The following is a 24,553-nucleotide window of genomic DNA, read 5'->3' as shown; positions in this document are numbered from 1 at the left end:
CATTATTCTGTTAATTATCGACTTCGAGTATAAATGTGTATTAGTCGTTTCGCTTTTTGTCTTCACATCTTCACAACAGCTGATTTGCAAATTAATTGTTTTAAGTTAATTTCTGGTCATCAGTAGATGTATAAACGGTTCCCTTGATTTCGTTTTTATTTTAAAAGTCAAGCAAGGCAGTCTCAATGTAATTTTCATTACTCGAAAATCGGAGAATTGTGATTGTTTTTTTCTAAAGTTATTCAGTTTGCATCTGGTTTTGGCATTTGGCATTATAGTTTACTACAAAATCAGCGGGTGTTCAATATCCTAAATTATCTGTATGCTTTAGAGAGAGAAAAGGAAAGAATCCAAACAAAACTACAGTTGTACTTGTTCAATCATTTTAATTGTCCAAAAAATGTTTCAGAACTGCCTCATACAGAATATATCTTTTCAGTTGGTCCTGTATTTTGCCAGAACAGTCATTTTGGGGCTCAATTATCTGCATTGCGTCTCATTGATGTTTCAGTCCAATACAGATTTCTTCCACCAAAATTGGCAAAAATGTATGTTTTTGGACATAACAAAATAGTTTTTTTTTTGGTAACTCAGACTTGACCATACATTTGTAGTTAAAAGTTTGGTATTTTATTTCTACATAAATATGTTATCCAGTATTTGTATTTGATTCTTTTATATAAACTACAGAGAAGTTGAAGGACATGCTTATATATATAAACTATATCTACATGTCTATACCAACCTGTTCTATTAATAACCTCGCGTCAATATCAACAAATTCTGATAGATTAATCAAGGGAACCAATATTCTATCGGAAATCAAAAGAATGTAAAGCTGTAAAGCAGGGACAAAGACCAAACATGGAAAACATAAGAACATAAGGTAACTGAAATAATACATACAAAGTAACAAAAGTAAATGAGCAACTTGGACCAGGTGCACCGGTAGGGTAAGCGTTCTATGAACCTATGTAATCCGACTAAACTGAACTGACTCCACAGTCCGAAATTGGTTTGGTTTAGACAGATTTCCATGTAGTTGGTGTATCCGATTCAACCAACATTAATATGGTTGTATTAATTCGTATATAACAGTTAAACATGTCCTCAACAAACCCTGAATAATTCAGAGAACCGTCCAATTCAGACACTTTTCAATTCTGTGTGTATGTGAACCAATGTAAATGAATGTTTTACCTTCCTGCAAAAGGGATTCGGTTTAGAAAGATTTCATCATACATGTATTTAAAGCAGCAATGTTAATAGGCATTAAGTACATGTATCACTACTCAGTTGTAGTCATTAATGACATAATTCGTCTGTTTAAAGTTCAATGGTTTATGGGAAAGACAACCAGTAAATTCCTAAAAATATCAATAGTGACACCGGTCTAAACCGAACCCATTTTTTGTACTTCAGATTTTTTCGGTTTAGGAAGATTATTGATTTACCTAGGTTCATATTATGTTTAAACATGAGGTTATTTACAAAAAAAAAAGGTTTCCTGTGTAAGAAGATTTTTAGTTTATATAATTTTAATATTTTACTAACCTGTCTTAAGTAATACAATAATACAAGACGTATTGATGTTGCAAATTTCGATATACTGTACACTTGTTTTAAGGAGTAACGTCTCGATAATCTTAATGCATTACTAATTACATGTATATATACGAATTACTCAAAACCAATCTATCGAAATAGGAAGCGAAACCCAGCATCAATCGATTCTCCCATGTACAATACAAAGAAGTACAATGTATTACATGATAGATATTTACTAGTGCATGTGACCTTAGAGCGTTAAAAATGCAGTTTACCAACGCTGAGATATCTGAATTTGCGTCATCGTCATATTTTTTGAGCCCATAAATATCTGAAAGTACCAGTTCATATAAAATTCGGACCCTGCCTATATGGTGAATCATGGTGTAGATAAAACCCATTTTGAGAAAACCATACATTAATCACCCACTACAATCAACTTAATCAAACCAAATCAGGAACGATAACTCCTGCAGAATGCCAATTTCATACACAATCTACATGTATTTAGTGTTTATCTCAAAAGCGGAACAACCGATTTAATAGTTATGTGGTCTGTAACTGTTCCTAAATAAGAAATAAAAGTGAATTTTGTAGGTTTTTGACATGCATGAATCACCTCCTGCCTCATTTTTATATAGACTGCTACTTAATACGTGTATAAACGCAAAACAAGTAAAAACAGTATAGTAAGGACTACAAAGTACCGTAACTTGTTCTTATGGTAGCATATACAGTGAAACCTATATAAATCGAACCCTGATAAATCAAAAACCTGTCTAAAGCAAACAATTTTAAAAGTCCTTCATATCAGTTTAAATCATTTCAAACTGGATAAACCGAATTGCTGTCAAAGTAATATGTCAAAATGAGATCGGTTAAAACAGGTTTACTGTATTGCTTAAGCATTAGTGTTTGTAAGAATCAGGCAAATGAGGAAATTTATATCAGAAATTTTCATGTCAAAACCCCACTAATCTGACAACAAAATATTCCTTGAGAATGCTTTTTCTATTTGAAAAGACCATTATTTGACCTCTGCATCATTGGATTTGTTCAGAATTTTTTCAATAGAATGTTAGAAAAATGAAGTTTTTGGTTATCTGCCCTTGAAATGTTCATTTCAGTGCTTTTCAATGTAATGATAACGCAATGCACCAATATGATAAGGAAAATATTGTATCTTTTCCTTGATTCTGAAGGGCAAACAGTCAAATTAACTGTTGTATGTATGATTTATGTTCTTTGTTGTGTATGTCTGTTTTCCATGTCTGGTCTTTGTCCCTGGATTACATTCTTTTGTTTATTTTATGTTCTTTGTTGTGTATGTCTGTTTTCCATGTCTGGTCTTTGTCCCTGGATTACATTCTTTTGTTTATTTTATGTTCTTTGTTGTGTATGTCTGTTTTCCATGTCTGGTCTTTATCCCTGGTTTGCATTCATTTGATTACCACTATAACCTTGGTTCCCTTGATTACTCTTTCAAATTGGGTTTTTTTTTTTTCATACCATGTCTCACCCACTGCCTGATTCTTACTGAGACTGACACTTTAAAAATGTTAAGTTCAACAGGTAAAAACTTATTTTAAGACTTTAATTTATTTCGATAATGGAACTAAGAAATCGAAATCACTTCAAAACAATTAAAGCGGCACTTGTCGCGTTGCGAGCGCGTGAAATTCGGTCATTGTCAAGTTTGGTAAGTTATCAAACCGATAAGACATTAAATATAACTATTGATATCTCGTCTTATCTATGAGAAGTGGTTTATCAAACAAAGTTTAACATAACTGAAGAGATAAATTTGCGTTCTTATATCAAATAAAATACAAATTGATAAATCTGTTCATTGGCAAATACAAATACTGGTTCAGTTCATTCATGATTTCCTTATCACATAAAATAGTAATTTGACATAGTTTAATTTGAAAAAAGAAATATTTATACATGAATATGGAAAACTAAAACACACACACACATATATATATATAACATCTCAGAATGTCACGACTCTATTCTCTACACTGCTCCATCGGATCAAATTGATACAGGGAAGATAACGTAAACTTATAGAAGGGTCTGAAAAATTCCCAACGATGTTAGAAATGTCAAATTTGCGAAGCAAATTTTTGTCGTTCCCTCCGCGGGACTCGAACTCGTACCGCTGTGACATCTATGGCAACACCGCCTGCACTAAGTCCAGCGTCCTAGACAACTCGGCCATATAAAAATATAGCTTTCGCTGGCCGGGTGATTCCTCCTCGTAGGATTAATCTAGGGATGTAACTTAGTACACGATGTATGGTAGTACGGGACAGTTCATCTTGGTGTTATTATGTAGGATAGAGGATCAAATTAATGATGCATGTCACAACAAATCAATATTATACAACGTCTCAGAATGTGACGACTCTATTCTCTACACTGCTCCATCGGATCAAATTGATACAGGGAAGATAACGTAAACTTATAGAAGGGTCTGAAAAATTCCCAGAGTAGAGTCGTACATGTTCTGCAACCAACGTCTTGAGACAAATCTGGTGGGACATGATAATCGAAAACTTAAAACCTAAAACTGTTTACAGAACTTGTACTCCCAGGATGATCTTTTTATTATTCTACTTGGGAAATACCGAACATTATACAAAGCAGCGATGATGACGCAATCAACTTCATTAAATTGTGCCACGCTCATGTTGTGCAATGCGCCGCAGAATACAACCGCCAATTTAGACTTGTTCGTGATAACGTTAACGTGGATTGTACTAATACAGATATCCCCGATTGAAATGACCGTTTCATGAAATAATTGTAAATATTTGATATTTTTTTCCATTTTTACATGTAATAATGTTTTGTTATATGCTATATATATATAAACTGTTCATATATCTCATGTATTTGAGGAAATAAAGGTATGAATGAATGAATGAATGAATTTAAAGAATAAAATGAAGAAAGAAAGACAACTCCGTGTCCTCTAGCATATTTTCATTGTACAGTCCTCTGGTTGTCTGAAAAACCACTTCTTTGATTTCCCTAAGTATTCAGTCATTTACTTACATACGAAGTACATGTTCTTTATTGTCAGTCTCTGTAAGAATCAGGCAATGGGTGAAGCGTTGAATGAAAAAAAAAATTTCGAATGTGTAATCAAACTATTTGCACAATAAGAATTAAATAAAAAAAAAAGACAAGACTTTTCTAATCACACCGGTAATAATTTGGGTTATAATTTCATTGAAATGTACTATAAATGAACATTTCAAGGGCCAACAATTCTGTCAAAAACCTCATTTTTCCAACATTCTATTGACAAAGTAATTTTTTTTAATTTTTGTACAACAAACCCAGTAATGTAGAGATCTAATAGTGGTCTTTTCAAATAGAGAAATTATTCTTCCTCAAGGTCGAGTAAATTATATTGTCAGGTCGTTGGGTTTTGACAAGCATGTACCTTTTTTTTTTTTTTTTTTTTCGAGAGGGGGCATCACATTTAAGAGGTGCCTAATTCAACAAACCAACGTGGTAGAAACAAAGGTCAAAGGTCACCATATTAGAAGTTGTCACGCATGAGTAATAAAGTTTTCAAATGTACTGTTTGCATGACCATTGTACATGATGATGTATGATACTTATAGAATTGCATTATTCGGAATGTTAGAAAGTTACAAACTTGATTAGCTGAGGAGAGTTATTAAAACATGATATGACCCTCATGGAATTAATCACCAACAGTGGGAAAATTACACTACGATCTTCGCTTGGGATATAATTCATATAATTTTTTTAGCTGGATTAACATTTAAAAGGTAATTTGAAAAGACTTGCACATAATCAACTCGTTTTATGCACATCATACAATAACAGCACATGTATCTTGTCATTTTAGAAATAAATGAAATGTATTCAAAGATGTGGTGAAGACAAATTAAGATTCACGACGACAATTTTTATATTTTTTTTATAAATTTATATACACACAGTTTGAATCCCCCATCTCTTTATTGATTTTTTTATTAATTTAGTAAACAATGTGGGTAATAAGTACATGCCGACCTGGCATCCCCTTTTATAAATTTTTAGTTACGCCTCTGCAAGATGTAAACCAAATAAATGCATGTACGTGTAGTTTGAAAATAACTTATGTTTCACCAACATCGGCGGCAGGAACCAGAGGAACATGCATTTTGCTACGATAAAATATCGTAAAATAATATAAGTGTTGCAGTGCATTGTATTATAAGAACATTGCAAAGCTGTCTAAATGTAAAAATTAACTCTCTACTCTTTTAGATAAACTATTACACGTAGCTGTCACTAAAGACACAAGTTAGAATATGACATTTATATTCCTTTGCTTTAGACTTACTTGCTTGCTAGTGTGTGTGTTGAGATTTGGCTATACTACATTGTAACTGTCTGTTAAACTAGAGAACAAACAAAGACTACCTTTACTAATTAAATGCAGGAACATGTTTTCAAATGATGTTTATATTATAATGTTCTTTATAAGACACTACGTGGCATCAGCGAAATAAATAATTAAATTGCGATGGCAATGAAGTAGGCTGCAAGAATAATTACAATAAGAAAATAAGAAGTGACCATGAAGAGTTTATCAATGACCTTAGAAATAGATTGACCTGATGTATAAGTTGTATGCTTTGATTCCGTTCCGTCATTGTGTTCTGTCTTACGATTGAAGATCTTTATAATACATCCAACTATTTTTCCTGGGTCATATAGATCGCTATGGGAATAAACACTTGAAAGAATCACACCAAAAATTATCAGACAGCTCACAATCATTATTGCGATGATTACAGAAAGCAGACGACACATTGGGTCTGGTGTTGTCGGGACTGACGACGACACAATCGTCAAAAATATTGCGTATGATAACAGCACAGTAATAGCAAATGAAATCCGTTCACCAGATTGAACCGGAAGTAAGAATACTAACGGGTTCAAGAGGCATAACATTATGGTCGGAAGTATTACCATAACAATGAAGTATGCTGATTTTCGTTTCATTGAAAGAGTTACATCGAATGAATAGTACTCGCCGTCATTTAACTTAGGGATTGCTGTATGTTCAGTAATATCCCAGTTAGAGTTTGCGGTAAAATAAGTCAAAAGAACCGCCCGTCTGAAAGAAGAGAACTTGTACAGTGTCGCACCTGCGCTCCAAATTATAAATGATAATCTACAAATCTGCACATCAAGAGGAAATTTTGATATATCAGTTATACATTTCGCTTCAAGGATTCCTCCGGGTGAATAAGCGACCTGTCCATAACTCATTACAGATGCATAGAAGTAGGAATCTGAGCCAATCGGTGCCAGTTCATCAGCACTGTTGACAAGATAAAACCAAGGAGTCCATATATCTCTGGAATCAATTTGAATGTCGCTTATATTTCCGAAATCTGATGGATTCCATATTAGAGAGGGATCTGTCCAGTTTAGTGAAAGAGCGCCGTTTATTACAAGTGTTTCTTCTGTTTCTCTAAAGTCGTTGATTGACAACATAAAGAATGCCACACAAATATCCGTCGGAGCCGACATATTTTTGGTTGGTCTTATAGTTTTCCGGTAGTCGGCGAATAGGAAGTCGTTCAAATCTTTTGCATCTTGTAAAGTTTGGGTTGTGGCAGTATTGATAAAGTAGAGCAAAAACAATGTCAGTATCCACGACATACTGAAATAAGTTGAAATAAGATGGGTCAAAACGTATAAAATTGGACTACACGTGAGTATCCAGCGCTTCACAGCGATACAAGTAGCTCACAATGATGTTGAATGCATGTGACTGAACGTTGATATATTACATGTAAATGAAGGGTGGCTATTATAAAGTGGTGACCGAGTGTTTACTATTGAAATGGACTACATCGTACTTTAGAAAGAACTGCAATATAACTAAATTGACACATAAAATATCAGTTCAATTACTGAAAATACAAAATTTCGTATATAGTGATCAATTCAGCCACATATCAACAAATGAACCGGAAGTAAACATTGACATATCTGACTACTGTTAGATTAAGCGGAAGTGACATTACAAACACGATCGACAATTCAAATATTCATAATACAAGAGTCGATGCCATTACCATTAAACTGTTTCAATATATAGGTTAAAATTTTTGTACATTTCTTTTCATCATGGAATCTATTAAAAACGTAAAATGATCGATTATAACCTAATTGATATATTAATAAATGATTTTAAAGTGTAGCTGGTAATAAAATATTCCTTACAATATTTCAAGATAAAACACTAAACAGGGAAAGGATGAATTGACAGATAGAATGAAAATGAAAACAAAACTTCTCTAATCAAGAAGCAACTATTTTGATCTAAATACATTGGATAAGAAGAACAACTTCCAAAGTTCAAAATCTGAGGAACAAAATACACAGGTTGTATACATGTACTATTTTTAGAATATTGGGTTGCGAAAAAAAGCTTCCTCTAAAGACCTACATGTAAGTAGTGCCAGTTTACATCTGATGTTTTTACTAAATACTGAAACCAAATAACTGTAATTTAAACCAAAACTATGTATCGATTATTCTAATCTTGAAAGATCAGACAGTGGTCTATTCCGGTCTACATACAGTTGATACACAGATAAGCAGACAAACTGATAAATAAAACTGATACAAAAACATAAAAAATGAATAACAATAAGGCAACAACAGAACAAATCTTTAAAAGGTTTCTAATGCTGGTATAGTTTTGATGGTATTGTCGTATTTAAATATGTTGTGACCTGGCTTTCAGTGGTTGGAGGATACTTTGAGCGGGTATCTCTATATGTTTTCTATAAAGTGTATGTGTAGGTATTCCATGCAGAGAAAAATGGATACGTTATTTGGGTAAAGTTTAGGATGTACTTTTGAGTTGCTTCAGTTCATTGCCTTACATTAAAGTTGGTTAAGGCCTTATCAAGCTAGTTGAGCCCCATCGCAGATTTCACGCGCCTCTTCAGTCAGGAGATGTTGCATATTAGATACGGTTTGTCTCTGTCTCGTTATACTACTTTTTACATTGTTTTCGAAGAATTGTTATTGTTTTCTTACCGTGGATTTTATTAACATATGTTGTCCGGAGGTTACACTGCTTGCTTAAAGGTGCGTTTACACTAAGTCTTAGTGAAGGCGTTTGGTGATATTTGAAAGTGTTTATCATTTTAGATTCAGGCTATACGCTGGAGCAATTGTTGCGTTTCACTATATCTTCTACAAACATTTTGTAAGCATATGTTAGGAAAACGAGAAGCATTTTTTTTTGTTAATATGCGAATAAAGTTCATTTATTGTAAAAAAAAAAAAAACAAACCAAACCAAAAGACGACAAAAACGAAAAATTAGAATCATAAAAGTACAGGTACACTCATCGCATACTCTGTATCAATAGTAATCAACAATTGTCTTCACAAGGAAATTGGACGTTTATACATGTATGTGTGAAAATATTCAATTTTTGACAGTTTGAAGTGCATTCCAATGGAATCATATTGATTATATGATATGATGCTTCAAGGCTCTTCAAACTACAGCTATGATAAAGAAGTGATAAACAAATGACCAATATTTCGTGCAACACATAGGCCACGTCTTTTCAGAAGTATGAAGAAACTAGTCGTCCTATCAAAATCGAAATAAATAACGGAAACTCCATTTTATCATTGTTTTAACGCAGACTGGCTATTTATGTCGTTAAGACCTCGCTATCGCTCGGGTTAAACCAATACGACATCAATGACCAGTCTGTGGTAAAACAATGATAAAATGGAGTTATCGTGATTTACTTCTAAATTCATTTCACCAAGAAGATATACATGCAGATATGTAGCAAGTGAAATAATGATACAATGATTAGAACAAGAAGTGGAATTTTCATAGATTCTTTTGACAAAGACAAGACGGTACCAAAATAAAACCGGACAAAATACAATAAAAACACAAACTACCAAATGAATACACACATAAAGATTAAATCAACAACACCGCATCCACAAAAACCTTCGAGTATGGACAAGGCACAGAAATATTGTAATCACTCTCTACTTTTGTCTGAAATCAATTTCATAAATCTGATGTCACGAATGGCAAAATTACACTTATATTCCTCGCTGGGACAAATACACGACCAAGTAAACAGAAAAGGCACCATAAAATATTCAAATCCACTGCATGTACAGTATAAATGAATAAAAACAAAAATAGAGTTAATTAGCAACTAAAACCTTGCTACATCGGCATGAAACGCTGTTGTTGTATTCGTCTTCTGCTTTTGTCTGAAATCATTTTCATAAATTTAGTGGCACCGATAGCAAAAATTACACCTCAGAAGTGATTGTTTTTATGACTACGTTTCATCCACTGCCTGATTCTTACAGAGACTGGTATTCAAAGCGAAACAAGTTAAGTAGCACTCCAGCTAAGGATCATGCAAAATATGATTCATGGGTAAAAAGACTAAACATTTTTATTATATGTTTTTTTCATATAACCTGTGTTCTTAGGAGATAAAAATTATATAGAATGTTCTGTAGATTTCAAAATGAAGGAAGATAACTCTGTAAATGACACTCAAATACAATAGAATCTATTGGATTTTCAATGTTGATTATCTCCTAAGACCAGGCAGATTGGAATGAATAATTACACATTTCATAGTATAGACCCATAAAACAACTTAATTACAAAAAAATATTATCCTTCTTTGTGGTGTATCACATTTTTCAGATTTTGCAAGATTCTTTCAAAGACAGCTACTTAAGTTATGTGTATACGGAAGGCTAAACTCGTGCGATTGCATCTCTGCTCCTTTAAATACTACTATATTTTCTCAATGGAATGCTGAATAATAAAACGACGAACACCGTAAATACTACAGCAGCAAATAAAATAATTAATGATTTATCAATAATTAATTACCAGCTGTCCTTGGTTAATTAAACTATCGTGTTGCAATATGAAATTAATTAATTAGCTATTGCAAAAAAAAAAGAGAACAGTATATATTTCCCCTGAAATATTTACCATTTACTTTGCTAGCTAAATGCCAGATAAGGATTATCGATTAGAAACTGCTATTCCTCGATAAACTTGACCATAAACACATACAGATCCATTATTTATTCAAAAATCTATAGTTGCTTGGTGAATTCATCTTTTGACTTTTATGCTATCGAAGCTGGAATTATTGAAACTAAATATGAAGTCATTACAATATACGTTTTTCCTGTGCCCAAGGGATCTCAAGTCGAATGTTTTACCAAAGTCGGTAGTTTTCTCTCCATTGATTTAGTACTATTGATTTGGCAGAAAGCTTGGAAGCTTGTGACAACAGACAACTAACCGATAAAAGAGAGCTTTTTACCAAATTTACGGGATTAACACGGATCTGACGAGCACATTCTTTGTTTAGCATGGACCACACAGAGTGACCAATCGTTCACCTACGGTAAGTCAATTACTTGATTGGCGATTTAAGATATTTATAGAACAATATGTGACCTGCTCATTTTGGTGCCATTAATTATCGGTTATTATTTAAAATTATGAATAAATTATTACGTCTTTCATGACTTACACATAACAGATGTACACCATTATTACAACACACGAAGATCATTCGGAACTATTTGTTTGATTAAAGTGCTGTTCTTCGTGTATATCTACTAGAAAGTGTGGATTTTATTATTGTATACAGACATTCTGAAAGATACGGTATGTTCAACTATTTCATACCAACAGGTAAATTTTCATTCATATCTTCGATATTTGATTAATGGGTCATTATCTGCATCCCATAATCAATATTGAAGCGTAATCATTTAACAAATAGTATTTTAGATATTGGTTTCTATCTTCCAACGTTATCATTGCTTTTTACTACCACGAAGTTTTGTTCATTATTATTTAAGTGGTCTTTCACGTAGAAAATGAAATTTCTCGGGACAAGGGTCTAAGGCAAGCAAGAAATTATAATGATACAAAACAATGAAACAAAACCACAATAAAATATATAGGACTACGATAAAATGTACAACGCATATATTTTCGGCCGGACCTATATATTTGAATGTACAAGTATATCTTTAAATAAATTGGGTCAGTAAATAAAACAACCTTTTGTACAGACACTATGCTGTAAGTTATGAAGAAAAGCAAAAGTTTGTTTGTTTTCCTTCAATATCTTAACAAATTTCGATATGTCAAAACTGTCCAATGGAAAGTTGATTATTGTCATCCCCGTCCTTGTCTTCAGCAATTCAGTCGCGTATCGACCAAAGCGTTTTACTTTCATTTATTTAATTTCAAACCTAGGAAGTCACGATGTAATGTGTTTTGCTTGCTTATATAGACGACTTTTTTTTGCTCTCATGATTGGCTATCACTAAACCCCAACCCCCTACCCTTTATTATAAGACGAAGAAACACCCATTTGTATAGTCAGTTTGTGTAACAGTCCGTTCGCTCAAAACTGCTTATGAATTATACATGTAAGGCCGATTTGTCTTGACTGTGTTTATTTTCTTCTTATTACTTTGTCTTCTTTCTTTCTTGTAGTTACGCTTTTAAAACTATATTCCAGCGGACTTTATTCAACCGCGACAAATGTGTGTCTATTTAATGTTTTTACAAACATGCATACACATTTTACACGTTATTACATGTCAATACAACGAATTATTCACAATTATAAATCGACCATTCTCCTCCTGCATACTTGTACATGACATGAAGCCCTGCACTAAACCCAGTTACGCTTTGTCGTCTGTATATCTGTTTGTCAAGCCGATGTGTTTTCTGTCTTGTCATTAGATGAACATGCAAATACTGATTTCAGCGTATTTGATTCAACACAAATGAATACATGTACTTTTTTAAGGGTTAAAATCAAATATATCCAGAAGTACAGTAAGTAGTGTTTTGGTCAAATGCTCAACAAACCCTCCTCGTTCTAAAACAATAGTACACATGTATGTATTGTCACTAGTCACATTGCTTCTTAGGAATAGGAACCAGTCTCTGGCCTCACACACAATTGTAAAATATAGCATTCAAAGGAGTACCGGTAGAATTTATGACTTCTTGTTTGGTATTGTTTTCTATCTATTTAAAAAATGTAAACAAAAAGCACAATCTTTTTAAGAGAATTGAAATATTTCTCGACCGCGCCCACTTGATTAATAATTTCACGATCTGCCCAAAAGGCATGCACATATCACTGGTTCTTCGTATTCAAACTCGGTCATCTGATAGAGTTTATCAAGTTCATATTCGCTTAATTTGAGGCAAACCGAAAGACTAATTTCCTTTACTTTTATACCATCCATCATTTTGTTATTAGTTTATGTCAGCCAACCAGCAATAACCCAAGGAAACGAATTACCAACAATATTTTATAAGCTGCAATGATCAGCGTAAATATATCACCGTAGCAATTTTTGTCCCTTTTCTCTTGATTTTATTGACCGACGAGAGCTGATTTCATTCTTTTTTGTTTATCTTTTTGTTTCTCTATTTATTGATGATTAAATTCTTACAATATGTTGTCAGATAGCAGGCATTTCATGGATTTCGGGACAAAAACATTTGATCAAATTCAGTACGCATCCAAGTAAACATTAGGCAGGTGGCGATACGCAAAATATATTTAGAACATGTAATTTTCAATCGAAAATTGGGTAGTATATAAAATTATGTATAAGCACCAATAAAAAGGGTGTTCATGGAAACCCTGGCACTGGGTGGCATATTCCTAATTTCGTGTGAAAAATCACCTTTTCGAGATTTCTGAAAAAATTGATGTTGGTTCGTTATCTACTGAAATGGTAAGAATAATAAAATTACAACACAGAAGACACAGAAAGCACTTGAAACTTAAACAATTGAAAAATAAAGGGAAATAATTCTTTGATCTGACATAATTAAATTGATTTTTGGGATTTTGCTAAAGAAAAAAAACATATTATTTCTGAAATCACACTGAGTTCTACTTTTAAATTACACTGGAACAGAACAGCGGTGGGATAAAATTCACTTTGTGCCGCACCTATCTTTGAATCTGCCTGGCTTTTACATGGGCTGTCTCAGTTTTTCCCAAAATTGATCCACACTACAGAGTGTATTGAGAATTGTTGTATTGAATGCATTTAGCAATAAAGATATCCATTACAATTTGAGCATGCCTGATTCTTACACGAGTCTGTACAAATCCCCAGGGACCAACATGACATGTACTGTACTTATCTTGAACTGCATGTATATGTAGCCCTACACGATCTGCTAGAAGTATAACCTGCTACCAAATAGAAAATGATCAAATACAACTTATCACAGAATCCAGAGGCTTATTTTTTTAACCAACCAATCAGATATATACATGTACACGTACATATAGATCTACATGCATGAAGTACATAGCATAGTTTTCGCATACATGTAAACAATGTAATTTGTGGATTTAATTTAGAGATTGCTTAATTCAGATCTTTAAAAACTAAGGTTCTACCGGCCTGAGGATGACACTCCTCTACCCTCGTTACATCGATATGATCACCATGGTTTTGTTTTATATGTGCATGCGTTCTATTGTACTTTCACAGCTAGAAGAAAGGTCGCTCTATCTCATCACAAGTACTATGCGATGTTGTATCAGTTATTGCTGTACATATTTGCATAAAGAGGGGGATTTAGTACTGATATTGGAATATCATTTTTTTTTCTCATTTTTATTTAAAAAAAAAACTATTGCAAACTTCGTTGTGATGTTTACTTTTGTATGGAGTGAAAGCCATGTTGCTCCCAAGTAACAAATAAAAATTTGACTTGTTTGAGGAACACGCTGAACTTTTTTTAATAAAAAATCAAAACATACGAAACAACGAAAAACTCCTTTTACGTACATAATTTTTCAGTACTGTATTGATTTTATGACAAAAACGTGATATGGCATCACAACCCACAAAAATGTCCCCTGAGGAGGTAGACCTAGGTTAAAGGATACAACTCTAAGACTTACGAATCATTGGAACGTTTGTATTCAGCATTTTACATCAATCTTGTGTAAGCATCAAAGTAACTTGGACTGATTTCATTCCGTTTCAAATGAAAGCTTGAAAGACTTTAGTGAAATTGAATGTGATACGAACATATCACTGATTTCATGAATTTTGTCTCTTACCCTAGGTTTACCTACTTAAACCGAAGACGAAACGAGTGTCAGATTTATATCTGCATGAGCCATGCAATATCAGCATATAATTGCACCATATAGAACAATATAAAGAGATTTATGCACAGACTAACCCAAGAACCATTCAGAACTGGGCAAACAGTGTAATATAAAACGGCATGTCCTATTTAGTGATTTGATATCGACCAAACTAATGATAGAGATTGGGATAGCTAATTAGGAAAAAAACTAGTGATTGCATGATTATATTATGTAGTTTAAAATTGGCGGGAGATTTTTTTTCTAAAAAATGAATACTAAACTGATTGATTTATTTTAATACTCCCCATAGATCACAGCTATAACTATGTCTGATATTTTATTCCGAGTGTTACTTTCCGTGAAAGATATTCATGTTGTTTAGAAAATTCTTCATATTTCTTTTTATTTTGTTTTTATTTGCAGGATTTTTGAGTTAACTTATACTTAACATTCACTAAAATAGCCCATCTGTTGGTCTACATTGAAAACATCGTCATGATTGCGAAATATTTTAACATTTATAGTTTTCAATGAATTATTTTAAAGCATAGTGGATCTTTGATCTGTTATGAGGCATTGATAAAAGAATTGATTTATCTCTGTGTTACAACAAAAGAGTGGTTTTACCCCTGTGTTACAACAAAAGAGTGGTTTTACCTCTGTGTTACAAGGAAAGAGTGTTTTTTTACCTCAGTGTTGCAACAAAAGATTGGTTTTACATCTGTGTTTTAACAAAAATATTGGTTTTACCTCTGTGTAACAACGAAAGAGTGGTTTTACATCTGTGTCACAATGCAAGAGTGGTTTTTACCTCTGTGTTACAACAAAAGATTGGTTTTACCTCTGTGTTACAACAAAAAAGTGGTTTTATCTCTGTGTTACATTGAAAGAGTGGTTTAACCTCTGTGTTACATCGAAAGAGTGGTTTTACCTATGTGTTCCAACAAACGAGTGGTTTTATCTCTGTGTTACAACAAAAGAGTGGTTTTACCTCTGTGTTACATCGAAAGAGTGGTTTTAGCTCTGTCTTGCAACCAAAAACTGATTTTACATATGTGTTACAACAAAAAAGAGGTTTCACCTCTGTGTTACAACAATAGAGTCGTTTTATCTCTGTGTTACAACAAACGAGTGGTTTTACCTCTGTGCTACAATTAAAAATTTGTTTTAACTCTGTGTTACATCAAAAGAGTGGTTTTACCCCTATGTTACATCGAAAGAGTGGTTTTACCTCTTTGTTAGAAGAAAAAATGTGGTTTTACCTCTGTGATACAACAAAAGAGTGTTTTTACCTTTGTGTTACATCGAGAAAGTGGTTTTACCTCTGTGTTAAAGGGAAAAAGAGTGGTTTTACCTCTCTGTTACAACAAAAGAGTGCTTTTACCTTTGTGTTACATCGAAAGAGTTGTTTTACCTCTGCGTTAAAAGAAAAAAGAGTAGTTTTACCTCTGTGTTACAACAAAAGAGTGATTTTACCTCTATGGTACACTGAAAGAGTTGTTTTACCTCTGTGGTACATCGAAAGAGTGGTTGTACCACTGCGTTACAAGAAAAAAGAGTGATTTTACCTCTGTGTTACAACAAAAGAGTGGTTTTACCAATGCATTACAATGTAAGAGTGGTTTTACTTCTGTGTTGAAACAAAAGATTGGTTTTACCTCTGTGTTATATCGAAAGAGTGGTGTTACCTCTGTGTTACAATGAAAGATTGGTTTTACCGCTGTGCTACAACAGAACAGTTGTTTTACTTATATCTCTGTGTTACATCAAAATAGTGATTTTACTTGTATCATTGTGTTACAACAAAAGAGTGGTTTTATCTCTGTGTTACATTGAAAGAGTGGTTTAACCTCTGTGTCACATCGAAAGAGTGGTTTTTCCTTTGTGTTACAACAAACGAGTGGTTTTCTCTCTGTGTTACAACAAAAGATTGGTTTTACCTCTGTGTTACAACAAAAGAGTGTTTTTACCTTTGTGTTACATCGAAAGAGTGGTTTTACCTCTGTGTTAAAGGGAAAAAGAGTGGTTTTACCTCTCTGTTACAACAAAAGAGTGCTTTTACCTTTGTGTTACATCGAAAGAGTGGTTTTACCTCTGTGTTAAAAGGAAAAAGAGTGGTTTTACCTCTGTGTTACAACAAAAGAGTGGTTTTACCTCTATGGTACACCGAAAGAGTGGTTTAATCTCTGTGTTACATCGAAAGAGTGGTTTTACCTTTGTGTTACAACAAACGAGTGGTTTTATATCTGTGTTACAACAAAAGAGTTGTTTTTACCTATGTGTTACAACAAAAGAGTGGTTTTAGCTCTGTGTTACATCGAAAGAGTGGTTCTAGCGCTGCGTTGCAACAAAAAAGTGATTTTACATCTGTGTTACAACAAAAGAGAGGTTTTACCTCTGTGTTACAACAAATGAGTGGTTGTATCTCTGTGTTACAACAAAAGAGTGGTTTTACCTCTATGGTACACCGAAAGTGTTGTTTAACCTCTGTGGTACATCGAAAGAGTGGTTGTACCACTATGTTACAAGAAAAAAGAGTGATTTTACCTCTATGTTACAACAAAAGAGTGGTTTTACCTATGCATTACAATGAAAGAGTGGTTTTACCTCTGTGTTATATCGAAAGAGTGGTTTTACCTCTGTGTTACATCGAAAGAATGGTGTTACATCTGTGTTACAATGAAAGATTGGTTTTACCGCTGTGTTACAACAGAAAAGTTGTTTTACTTATAGCTCTGTGTTACATCAAAATAGTGATTTTACTTGAATCTTTGTGTTACAAAAGAAAAGTGGTTTTATCTCTGTGTTACAATAGAAATATTATTTTTCCCTTTGTTACAACAGAATATTTGTTATTCTCTATGTTCTGTGTGTTACAAAAATGTGTTTTTATTCTTGTTGTTACAAAAGAATATTGGTCTCATTTCTGTGTTACAATAGAATATTTCTTTGGTTTTTGTTACAACAGAATAGTGGTTCTATCTCTGTGTTACAATATAAATATTGTTTTTTCCTTGTGTTACAACATAATATTGGTCTTATCTCAGTCCTACAACAAAGTACTCAAGTAGTTGGTTTATTTCTGTATTATAACATAATAGTAGTTTTATATCCCTTATTACAACAAGAAAGTGGTCTAATTTTAATATTATAACAGAACATTGGTTTTATCACTTTGTTACAACATAAAAGTGGTGTTATCTCTATGTTACAACAGAATATTGGTCTTATCCCTGTGTTACAACAGAACTTTTTTTTCTATTTCTTACAACAGGATACATGTAGTTGTTTTACCTCTATTAAACAACAGAATAGTGGTTCTATTTCTGTGTTACAATATAAATATTGGTCTTATCTCAGTCCTGCAACAAAGTACTCAAGTAAGTTTATCTCTGTGTTACAACATAATAGTGGTGTTATCTCTATGTTACAACAGAGCAGTGATTTTATCGCTGTGTTACAATAGAAAAGTAGTTTTATTTCATTGCAAGTAAATGCGTTTTAATACAGACGGAGAATCGTCCTCTATATGTTGAATGTAAGACCAGAACTATGGATGGCTAAAAAATATTCTGACGGAAGTTACGAAATTTGTCGTCACGGAAGCAATTGCGCAAGTGCGGAGGTGCTTTTTTCCTTTTAATATGACATTGAGCTCCGTCCATCATAGGCATAGCCTAAAATCACATCATTGTATAAATTGATAGAAATCGACCAGAAGTTTGTCTGTTAGATTTTTATTTTTTCAAGACTCTTATTTAAGCACCACTCAATTCAGAAATTCCTGTCACGTTTTCATGATAGAAAAGATCCCGTTTATAGTAAATAATAACATAAGATTAACTGATTGCGATATTCTTCTCTTGGTCTGTCTATGTTGGGCGTTAATTTAATAAGAAAGATTGATTTATTTTGAACGCATTTAATACAAACAGCCATACATTTCAGTTGGAAACAGAGAAATGCGGCTTGTTTTTCTCCAGTAATTGAATAATTTAGTTCTTTTACATGGAAATCGCACTTCTCCTTTTGTGTGTCCATCCGATATTTGATTTTATTTATTATTACGTTTATGTCATTTAAACAAGAAGATTAGGACAAAAGAGTGAAAATATCCGCTGAAGAAAATGAAAACTATTTTGACCTCAGATGTTGTACATTTCAAGTTCAAAGTCTTTGTAAATCCAGAACTATACACATAATTGTGTATTTTTTCACTCCAACCCCCTAAAATTTTGCCTGTATCTTTTACTTGTTATTTGCTGTTGTAGTTTTTGTGGGTTTGTTTTTGTCTTTTTTTCAAAAAGTTATGGTTTTTTAATTATTTTGCTTAAATCATATTGGTTTATTTATTTATTTTTTGCTTAAAATTATTTTGTTATTCCTTGAGCATACTTTACTTCGTTGTTTTTTTTTTTTTTTTTTTTTTTTGTTTGGTTTGTTTGTTTGTTTGTTTGTTTATTTGTTTTTTGGTTTTTTTTGTTTTTTGGTTTTTTTTTTGTTTGGGGTAGTCGTTTTGATTGTTTGTTCTTTTTTGTTTTCTCCCTTTCCGCTTGTCCTGTTTGCCTGTTGCATGTTCCTGATCAAAGCCATATCCCGCAGAACACAAAATAAAATGCAAAACAGCTCGTTGTTTTATAAATTGTTAATGTTTCCAAAAGAAGGATTAGATATTTTTGACATGGAGTAGTCGACCAAAACAGAGAACTCAATCTTTCTATCCTTTTACAATCAAAATTCATTGTCTTTAGTGTGATGTTTCAATATCTTTTTGTTACATTTTCCATAACATTTCTACATTTAATTTCTCATAAAAGTACCTTGTCATTCTATTTTTTATTGTTCCTACAACCTCTGTCATTCCTTTGATCAATACACTAAAGACGTATTTGAATACAGTGTTAATATGTGTCATCGTGTCAACGACGATCTGATAAGAGACTTGCGTGTGGAGGTGGTCGGGATCTAATTGACACATATTGTTTTGTTCTTTCATTGTCGACGGAAGCGATCGATATCACTTCTGAAGTCAGACTTAATGTGATTTCTTGCAAAAATCTTTGTTTTAATTAACCACTACGAGGTAACTTACTGTTGGACAGGTCTGATGATATTCACAGAAACGTAAAAAGCTTTCTTTAGGAAATAAGACGTACACTATTTATAAGCTAGAGACGCCTTATTATGGAAGCCCACTAGTGCCAAGAATTATTTTATTTTTAAGTCGTTATCATGACTTAATATCTCGTTATGACGACTTAATATCTCGTTATAACGACCTAAAAATAAAACAACACCTGACACCAATGAACTTCCGTACCTTATAGATATTAAATATTTATTGGATTATTTCAAGTGTTTTGATACTGCTACATGATATATGTCTTGTTCGAATATGTATCACCAATTTCTGAATGTGAAATAGACTTGGTTTAGTCACCTCCTTGCAACAAATCAATTTAATATTCACGTATCTTGGATCAAAGCATGGTGCTAGGTACGCCGGTATTTGTACCATACGATACTCTCGCGTTGTCTATCATGAGATTTTAAATATAGCCATTTGAAAGAATCATGCAGAGATGATTCGTAGTAGCATAAGTCATAGAAATTGCACATTGAAAATTGTTTTTACTGAGATAGGCACAAACCCCCCCAAAAACTGATGTCTTTCTTCATAGAAATCGTATTTGACTTATGAGATAAAGATTATACAAGACTGTGTATATATTGTGCAAACAACTCAAATATTAAAACAATATAAATGTATAAAAAACATTTAGCTATAATTTATTTTCAAAGATATTTCACATTTTAAAAAAAAAATTTAAAGAGGAATGAATGAACAACATTTAAATTCTGAGGTATTTTTTCAGTGAATTACTGTCGTTAAATGACTTGCAATGTTTTTAGAAAGAGTTGTTCCTGAATCCCATCGGGTATTTCTTTGATATCGGACTAATAGCTGTACTCACGTTTCTTTAAAGTTTCTAATTTAAAAATTTAGATTCTAGATGTGCCAAATGACTTTAATCTCCGAATAACTTGACATTTCTCACAGCTTATCAACTTGTTCAGCATAATGTCGACGGTTGCACAATTGTACAGAAACAACTATTTTGAGTTCTACTAAAACAGAAGAGTTACGTTATCTACAGAGACAGCAGAGAATAAAATTAATGTTTTTATCTCACTAAATCTTAATGTTTTGATATAACGCTGACAGATATTTATAACTTCCAGTACAGGGTTTGGTTTTATAAAAAAAAATATATCAATTTAGAATTTACCTCAAACCCTTCCTCAACTCAACTTCAAGTTTTTCCTAGATCTCTGTTCGACCAATCAGATCACTTTGAATGATTAAAGATGTTATAAAAATGTTGATTAATATGAAATTATTTGTGATTCATTAGCACAAAAAAATCAATCCTTTGTTATTCAGCAGATAAAATTACAAATCTCTGTACATCTCAATGAAGTCTGGTTATTCATCTTTACCAATCTGTTATTTCTTTAACTTTAAGGAGGTAGACCTATGGTAAGAGATGTAACTATTAAAAATCATTGGAACGTTTGTATTCAGTATTTCACATCAATCTTATGTAAGCATCTAATTAACTTGGATTCATTTTGTTCTGTCTCACACGAAAGCTTGCGAGGCTTTGGTGAAATTGAATGTAATACAAACATATCACTGATTTCATGAGTTATGTCTCTTTCTCTAGGTCTACCTCCTTAAACAGAACTTCCGACATTAATCTTTAAACCATGTGACATGTACTAAATATACAATTTTTTTATTGTATTATAACCTTCTTCATGTCCAATCCCATGTAGCACCTTTTTGACACCCATTGAGACTGTAGTCTTATATAGGCTCCAAAACTAAACGTTATTTTAGAATACTAATTGATACACTCTAAATAGAAGCCATGGAAAATGGAAATCCACGCTGAGAGTAGGAAACATATGTAGGCCTAGGAAATTTGAAACACATTTAATCAAATTTATAGTTTCCGTATCACTCCATAAATATCTGTTAATTTGTTCTGCTTTTTGATAACAAAACACACTCCTACACAGTTCTGTATAATTCCATTATGGCAATTATTGCTAAAAGTCAGATTTATTTTTAACCTTTTGTTAGATTTGTCAAACGATCTGAAGTACTATATTATAAAACATTCATGTCTGTTTGGTAAATTTCTACATGTACTTCCATTTATGTGATTACCGTTCTACATGGTCAGAGAAGCGTTTGACTTACACTCCTTTTGATCTTAAAGAGGCAAGCTTGTCTATAATATCTTAATTGACCCTTTTGTGTTTAGTTGATGAGCATGCTCAATATACGCTTCCACGGGGTAGGGCTTGGGTATAACAAAATAATTTTGCTCGTGGAAGTGTATATTGAGCATGCTCTACGCATGCGGATCGACTACCCCACAGTTAGCACAAAAGGGTGGCAAAGTCACATGATCAAAATGACAGCGAAACTAACAAATCTGGGGAAAATATCGTAGATATCTCAACTTTAGGGCACTGGTTCTACTGAAAAAAATAAACTAGTAATGTGACCTAATTAACGTGCGATACAATGCCAAAAAGAAAACGGGACTACTCGGCACATTTCGATTTCGGCACATTGCACATGTAAATAGATCATCCAGCGACATTGATGGTGCCTTTTTCGTATTACCTATTAACTCATTAATTGTGACACCCGCATCAAACTTAAGTATAAGTTTAAAAAAATACTTAAGTATGTTATCAGTTAATACTTTTATTCGGGATGTACAAGGTGTAGCGAGTTCATCTCAGGAAGGATGAGTAAATCTTAAAGAGACAAGAAATCGCCACCGTAACGAATGTAATAAAAAAACACTTCTTACATGTACACCAGGTCCGCTAAAAAAGCACAAATTAGAGAAATAAATACAAATTAAAATCAATATTGATTTTAATCAGAATTTACAAGCCTCTCAATGAAGATGTACATGTATACGATTCTCCTTATTTCAGGTATCAATATCCTTAATATTCAACATCATGATGATGAGACCATAATTGCAGGGACGGACCCAGAAACTTATACATGTATAAAAGGGGTTACAATTGAATAAAAGGGTTCTCTTACTACTTTTTAAATTTTAACTTGCTAACTCTTTGGCAAAATTCTGTGCAAAATTAACAAACTTTCCAGCAAAACAGGGGGGTCAACCCACGGAACTCAAACACTGGATCTGCATCTGAGATGCTACTCCTGGAGCCATTATTCGTTTACAACGTAATCAAATAATGTTAAATAATTATAAATGATATGGAACTCAGGGATAAATATAAGACAACGATCTTGATGTTAATGATAAATGTGTGTTAGCACCCAAAGCCATCCTTTGAATATGAAAGGAAATATTGCAAAAGCAATTATTTACGGCAGAAAATTGGCTAACACTTTGATATAAAATCAATCTGTTTATGACAATTATCATTTTTTTCATTTAACACGTACATTTCTCCTTTTGCGTAAACTATTTAAGTCGTCTTTCAAACCTATAATAAATCGATAAAAGTAATGTAATATTGGTTTACTTGAAGGCTGATGTAGTACCTGAAAAAATGAGCGACGCAGGAACTGCCCTGTTAGTGATTGCTTTGTGTGTGGTTGTTTGTGTTGCGGTTGCCATTTTGTTCCGGTTATTTGGTACTTACAGGCTTACATCCTGTTTTGCCACGGGGGAGGAGAAAGAGGTACTGACGCAACATGATCAGTTCAATGGTTACATGGTAAGATTCTAAATTGTTTAGAATAGTTTGATCATTGAGAAAAAACAAATACTTTAAATTCTTGCACACACCAAACAGATCTTGTTTTCTTCGTTTTCAAGTAATATTTTTTGAAAATTTGCCTGAGAAAAAAATCTCAAATGTCACAGTTTGTGTTAAATTATTGTAGTTAAGCCAGATTTTAAAGAAATTACGATTAACTCATTCGGGGTCGAGCCCAGTCAACTATTACTGATGTATAGGTGTATCAAAATGTAGATTTCGAAGCATGATCTGATAGAGTCTGACTGCTGAATCCTGAGTTGGTTATGTTTTTTTTATGAAATGCATGATATATTTTCATAAGAAAAATCATTAAGAAGAATCAATCGTAACACCCGTGCGTCGCAATACAACAAAACAATGGTTTTCCTAACAGGTCAACTCAGAATCTGACTTTGTGTTGGATCCCAGCGGCAAGTTTGTACAGTATGATACAATTCAAACAGATCCAAGGTACGGACAGCCAGACAGATACTCACCACCTCTGGACGAGAGCTCAAGGAGCAGTCCTGTGTCGGTCAGCAACGTTTCTATAGGTACTGTCCATTTCGCAATATCATCGTAAGCAAAATGTTAAAAGCAATATTTTAATGCTTTTGTCGGAATTTCTCTCCGAAAAAAAACGTGCGTGACGGGCACTGATGGCATCAGCCTCAAGAATTTGTGTTAGAATGTACAAAATGTATTAAAATTTATTGTTTGTGTGTGGACTTTGAATCAAAACTAAAACAATTGCATGACCACATGTACCTGCAGTGATAGATTCAGAGGCCCCAGGGGAGGGGTCGCCAACAGACACCAACCACCAACACATATTGGATTTTATCTTGATTTTCAAAAGCCTTTTACCTAATACAATTTTACGCCTCGCTTAGGTTCGACATTAAGATGTGTTTAGCCCCCTTTTCCTGAAATCTTGGATTC

The 24,553-nt window shown here is 33.1% G+C and overlaps 2 protein-coding genes across 2 annotated transcripts in view; one reads left to right on the top strand and one right to left on the bottom strand.

The window, feature by feature from the left end:
• Positions 1 to 5,968: 5,968 nt before the first annotated feature.
• On the bottom strand, positions 5,969 to 11,235 carry LOC148613280 (neuronal acetylcholine receptor subunit alpha-7-like). Its single transcript, XM_088586603.1, has 2 exons — positions 11,165 to 11,235; positions 5,969 to 7,252 (listed from the first exon to the last, which is right to left on the bottom strand). Exons 1-2 carry the CDS (start codon positions 11,182 to 11,184, stop codon positions 6,094 to 6,096), a joined length of 1,179 nt encoding a protein of 392 aa, XP_088442729.1. The 5' UTR covers positions 11,185 to 11,235; the 3' UTR covers positions 5,969 to 6,093.
• Positions 10,670 to 24,553, top strand: part of LOC148613279 (synaptotagmin-12-like) — a 28,483-nt gene continuing 14,599 nt past the window's right edge. The window contains exons 1-3 of the mRNA XM_088586602.1: positions 10,670 to 11,035; positions 23,399 to 23,587; positions 24,006 to 24,165. Of these exons, the coding sequence (XP_088442728.1) occupies positions 23,420 to 23,587; positions 24,006 to 24,165 (328 nt within the window). The 5' untranslated portion in view covers positions 10,670 to 11,035; positions 23,399 to 23,419. The remainder of the gene's footprint in view (positions 11,036 to 23,398; positions 23,588 to 24,005; positions 24,166 to 24,553) is intronic.

Source organism: Perna viridis, chromosome 6 (genome assembly GCF_037379345.1).
Source record: "Perna viridis isolate PV_CMFRI_1.1 ecotype Kerala chromosome 6, ASM3737934v1, whole genome shotgun sequence".
In the NCBI taxonomy this organism is placed as follows: Eukaryota; Metazoa; Mollusca; class Bivalvia; order Mytilida; family Mytilidae; genus Perna; species Perna viridis.
This window is presented reverse-complemented; position numbering and strand designations above follow the sequence as displayed.

Bases quoted from the DNA above. Each gene is read 5' to 3' on its own strand.
- LOC148613280 (XM_088586603.1), bottom strand. From the start codon at position 11,184: ATGGTGTACATCTGTTATGT. The intron at 7,253-11,164 runs GTAAGTCATGAA...AACTTATTTCAG, and splicing joins ATGGTGTACATCTGTTATGT to TATGTCGTGGATACTGACAT.